Raw genomic sequence first — 5,589 nt, 5'->3', positions numbered from 1 at the left:
GCCTGGTCAGTTCAGTACACAAATAGTTCAGATAATGAATGGTTACGAGATCCATTTAAAGGAATGTTTAGGATCTGTCTGAAATTACACAGCTTCTGTGTGGGCATTGGCACTGTCACGGCTAAGGATGAGTCTAGCCAGCCCATAACCCATAGGTCTAATACTGGAAACATCATTACAAACTCACAGCCCTACCTTGAGCTGTAAATAGACAAACAGACTAAAATTGGGATATGAAAAAGCTGCCTTGGAACATGAGTTGTCTGTGGGAATTTTTAAATGATGATTCATTGGGTGTTGTGTTATTAATGTATGAGGAGTTATAACTTTATTATAACATCAAATCAAATTGGTTGAAGTCATTTCATATGACTTGATTGTCAAACAAGGTAGAACAACTGAAATAGGCATCAAATGATTAGAATAGCCCTTTATGTCATTAGTGATCAGGCCTAATCACTGTCTATTTACTGAAAGTTGTGCAAAAAAAATCTGAAGTTCAGGAAGTTGTCAGCTGTTTAAAGGTCATGTCAGCCGCACAGCCGCTGTGTTCAGATGAGAGAGAAGGGACGCTGCAAGTTGCGCCTATTACGCATGTGGACACCGAGTACGGGTAGGTCTCAATGCATTAGACTGAAATAACAAAAATTGTAACTGAAGCTGTTTTGTTTCTTGACAATTTTAATAATCTGGACTAAATATTAATGCTTCTATGTGTGGTTGATTGAGTGTCAAATGTTTTAAGGTAAAGAATTAAATACTTTTTGGGGGGGGGGGGGGGGGGCAATACTTCAGATGTCAAGTGATTTATCAATTACTTACAGTTACAATGTGTTGGAGGTGTTAGTTGTTACTCAAAAGGCTCGGTAAAAGAAAATAAGTACGGGTAAGCAACTTCGGCTATGAGTATCCAGCATGTGTTCCAACGTTGCTTATCTCAAGTTGTACTTGCAGGTTCAACTAACAACGTTCTTTCCCACACCGTCCAGAAATCGATTTCACTTTGCTTTCAGACAACTTCGAACACCAACCTTGAACACGAAAATCCTCGCAATGATTTAATTTGAAGCTTAGTGATTTCTGGAATAGGCTAAATGACATCTCAGTTCACTCCAACTTTTTTTAATCAAGGGCGAGCCTACCCCTGGGCACAGACGTCTATTCAACGTCTATACAACGTTAGCTCAACGTAATTTCATTGAAATGACGTGGAAACAACGTTGATTAAACCAGTTTGCCCAGTGGGTACTGCTATAATAATAGTGCCTTGACATACTTTGGCATTACGCATTTGGATAAGATACATTTGGAAGAAGTTATTGGGTCTATACGGGTGAATTAGCCAGCATGCTAACTGACGGCGGGTCAGTAAGGGATACCTCAGGTCCGCACCTGCAGACGGTTGCATGGAGAGGGCTAGTCACCTTGCCGTGCATGCGTCATTAATGGGATATCATTGCCGGTGGGTGAGCTCTGAGAAGGTACCGCAGGATCCGTTTACACTGACATGGGCCTAGTTGCATAGGCCATTAATGAAGGGAGGGTTGGGGCTTTAAATCGACATATATTCTAAAGACTCCACATCATGAAAGGAAACAACTACTATGGCCTCTTAATGACCTTTTTGAAATATGATCAGTTGTGGTATTCAATCACACCCTGTAGACCGCGGAGGGCAGTAGTTCCTCTGGCCACCTGTCTCGCAACACCTGGTGAACGCGCAGGTGCCTTTGGGCAATGCGCATGCTTCATCTCCTGCCAAAAAATCCCTATGCTGGATGAACCTGTCAACCAATGGTATTAAAATCTTTCCAGAGATAAAATAGGTCCGTGTGGACGAAGAGGATTTCATCACAAGTGACCAGGGATCTTGACAGTCACACAGCAGAGAGTAACCATGCCGAGGTCATTTTTGGTGAAGAGTAAACGAGCACATAGCTACCACCAACCACGATACCTGGATGATGACTACATTAGAATGGATACTATTTTAGCCCATATATGCGCAGGTATGTCTATCTGTGATGCTGCTCTCAATGTATGTCACGCCTAGGCCTGGACTTAGAATACATTATGCACGTCACACACAAGTCTGTTTGGATATGGAAACGATTCGAATGTCTCTAAATTCGCGTGGAATGTTTTATGTTTACTTTTTAGAATTCACAAATAAAATATAAAACTGTGACGAATATTATGAGCTTGAATTAAGTGCCAGTCCTTGCTCTCTTTCTCTATGGCTATAGAAAGCAAATTGCAGGTTGAGTTTGAGGGGAACTGTGACGCGCAGGTTGCTCCGAACCACCGCAACCTCTCCCCCGAATCCCGCCTGGTGCACACGGCTGACCACTCCCCCATCTATCCGCTGAGCTGCGAGGGCAGCGTGTGCGACCGCTTCTCGGATTATGACGACTACTGGCGCCCTCCATCTCCATCTGCATCACCAGGTTTGTGTTTATAGTTTGTTGTGATGTCATCATTACGCATATGCGCACTGCATCTCCAAACATGGTTATTTGAGGCTGTCCCTCTGTTTTTCATATTTTAGCACTTTTATCCTTTAATATAGGCTACCAGAAAAATAAAGGGTGTTTTATTTAATAACTATTACGTATTTTTGTAAACAGTATTTGGAAACGTGACGACTAAAAGTCCAAATGTTTTCCAGATTCGGAACAATGTTTCACTCCGTCAGCAGACGACGCTCAGCCTTTCGCCATTCCATTTCGCTCTTACCCATGGATGACCTACTCTGGCTCCGAGCTCAGGCACCTTGTGCAGCGAACATATCAACACAATCTCCCCACAACCCTGGAGCCCGACATACAGTTGGGCCTCTATGGATCCGAGGATGGTGCCACCAACTCCCTCATTTACGCACAGAGGGGCCCCCACACTGGATTTTACAGGGACTTTGGGTCTACGGTGTTCCCTACCTATAGAATGCGGGACGCCGACCAGTTATATTCGGACCTCAAGCTGAAGACCAAGGCCTCTGATATCAAGTCTGAATCCGATCTCATCTGTTCACGTCTAGAACCAAGTGGATCGTACAAGTGCATCAAGTGTTGCAAGGTGGGCCTAGCCACACTCCTCTACCACAACGTATGGCAACGATAAACAATTGTTCGGTTTCAATTGGGTGATTGTCACTTATTAACACATATTAACACCTCTTTCATCCTCTCCTAAAGGTATTCTCGACGCCGCACGGGTTAGAGGTTCACGTTCGTCGGTCGCATAGCGGAACTCGCCCTTTTGCCTGTGGATTGTGTGGGAAAACGTTTGGGCACGCAGTGAGCCTCGAACAACACAAGGGCGTTCACTCACAGGTAAGGCCCAAATGCCTATGTCACTTAGTATTTGGACCTTCAGGCCTACTTTCTCCTATGCCTATTGGGAATGAATACCACGTGTAATACATGCGTAAACGACAAACGCAATGCATGAAATAACAAGGTGCAGACGGCCACATGTCACATGCGCTCACATCTTACCTGGTTCACAGGAGAGGAGCTTCAACTGTAAAATATGTGACAAAAGCTTCAAGCGCTCGTCCACGCTGTCCACGCACTTGCTTATCCACTCGGACACGCGGCCCTACCCTTGTCAGTACTGCGGGAAGAGATTCCATCAGAAGTCCGACATGAAGAAACACACCTTTATCCATACAGGTGAGAGATCCCGCACCAACCACAAAAGATAAGTTAATGATTTTAAAAGATTATATAAAATATTTTACAAACGCCTGTTATTTAAAAGTGTCAACCAAACAAAAAGTAACTTTTCCCTCTGGGCACACACTGGTTGAATTAATGTTGTTTCCACGTCAGTTCAATTAAATCACGTTAAACCAACGTGGAATAGACCTTGAATTGACGTCGGTGCCCAGTGGGTATGCATGTTGTTATGCTTCTAAAAGTCAGACAATTAGGCTCGAGAACAATCACAGCAGATATGGAGAGCTCAAAAGGACACTTTCATAATGCAACTTGTTTACATGCTCAGGTGAGAAGCCGCACAAGTGCCAGGTATGCGGGAAGGCCTTCAGTCAGAGCTCCAACCTCATCACGCACAGCCGCAAGCACACAGGCTTCAAACCGTTCGGCTGCGACCTCTGCGGCAAAGGATTCCAAAGGAAAGTGGATCTGAGGAGGCACAAGGAAACACAACATGGATTGAAATGAAAAACTGTCAACACCGAAAAACTGTGCTGGAGAACTGTACTATATTAATACATGTAGCGTAAATATGTCCCTTTCAAAATACGTTTATGTTATTCTATCATTGCTTGGTTATATGCCTTGGTTATATTGCCCCTTCTTGAATTGTTGTTTTGAAAATGAAACATGTATTTATTAAATCGGCCTATAGATTTTCATTAGCTACAGGCCAAATTCTGAATATCATTTCACACAACACAAAAATACAGGATTTAAACGTTTTGGTTGTGATCCACAAGGATTGTATAATTCGTTTTAGCCTAGCCTATTTGTTTTCTTCTCGAGAAGAAACCGGCTAGTTAAATGCTATAGCTTAATAGTCTATTTATCGGAACATTTTAATATTAATGCCTGTTTAATTAATGAAGGCCTTTAATTATCCAACACGGTCACTTTATAATCTGCTGTGTATACAGAATCCATGGTGGGGAAAGGAGAATTTATGCTCTTTTGTCTGAATATACATTTTAAATGTTCCCTTGTCTTTTGTAAAAACAATGATAGGCTTATAAGTGAAGACATCTAAACCAAACATGTTCATATATAATAATAATAGGCCTTCATCCAAAATTCTTGTCAGTGAATTGAATTGTGCAGTGAATTGAATTGTTGTCAGTGAGGTGAGTGAATTGATACAGTAGGTTGAATTCAGAATGGGAAGAGTAACCTCTTCAGACATCTCTCCAACATATTACATGATACATTTCTGAAATCCTCAAAATGTTTCATAATCACGCACAAACACACATTTTATCACAGAAGGCGGCACACCCATTTGTGAACACTGAGTGAAAACCCTATTTTCAGTTCTCATTTGGTAAACAGCAGGTTAGATAAACGGGGACACCATTATTACAGTCCTAATTGTACCCCAAAAACAATTCAATGTTGTGTGATTAGGAAACATCTGAGAATTTCAGAAATGTATCATGTGTTGTATATGTTGGATAGATAAAAAGTGTCAATTTTTTTCTGAATTCATTCAAATAACAGTACTAATAACAATACTACAAGAAAAAATGAACATGATATAGTACTACAAGAACCAGATCCTTGCCTAACCTAAGTACAGGTGTTCCCTAATGTAAACCGGATCTTTCCTCCATTGGAAAAGCCTAGAAGACTGTCCTACTTTAGCTAGCTATGGTTAGTAAAGCGGGACAACAAAAAAGTGCTGAATTACAAAATGTAAACATAATATTGGCAACTTAAAAAAAAAATGTATTTTGATGCACCAGTAGTATGCACATTTACATCACAACTTGGCACTGTTCATTATGAGTTGTATGACCTTAACAGAAAAAAGCTATATGTCACTGATCTTACTGTGCATTGCAAGGTGAACTTCCTGTTTAAAGCTTGCTCT

At 41.6% G+C, this 5,589-nt stretch overlaps 1 protein-coding gene across 1 annotated transcript; it reads left to right on the top strand.

Moving 5' to 3' along the window:
* Positions 1-398: 398 nt before the first annotated feature.
* LOC106598913 (zinc finger protein Gfi-1) lies at positions 399-4,384 on the top strand. Its single transcript, XM_014189938.3, has 7 exons — positions 399-613; positions 1,816-2,009; positions 2,247-2,447; positions 2,669-3,075; positions 3,195-3,332; positions 3,509-3,674; positions 4,009-4,384. The coding sequence occupies exons 2-7, from the start codon at positions 1,898-1,900 to the stop codon at positions 4,185-4,187; spliced, it is 1,203 nt and encodes a 400-aa protein (XP_014045413.2). The 5' UTR covers positions 399-613; positions 1,816-1,897; the 3' UTR covers positions 4,188-4,384.
* Positions 4,385-5,589: the final 1,205 nt, after the last annotated feature.

Source organism: Salmo salar, chromosome 03 (genome assembly GCF_965601325.2).
Source record: "Salmo salar chromosome 03, fSalSal1, whole genome shotgun sequence".
NCBI lineage: Eukaryota > Metazoa > Chordata > Actinopteri > Salmoniformes > Salmonidae > Salmo > Salmo salar.
This window is presented reverse-complemented; position numbering and strand designations above follow the sequence as displayed.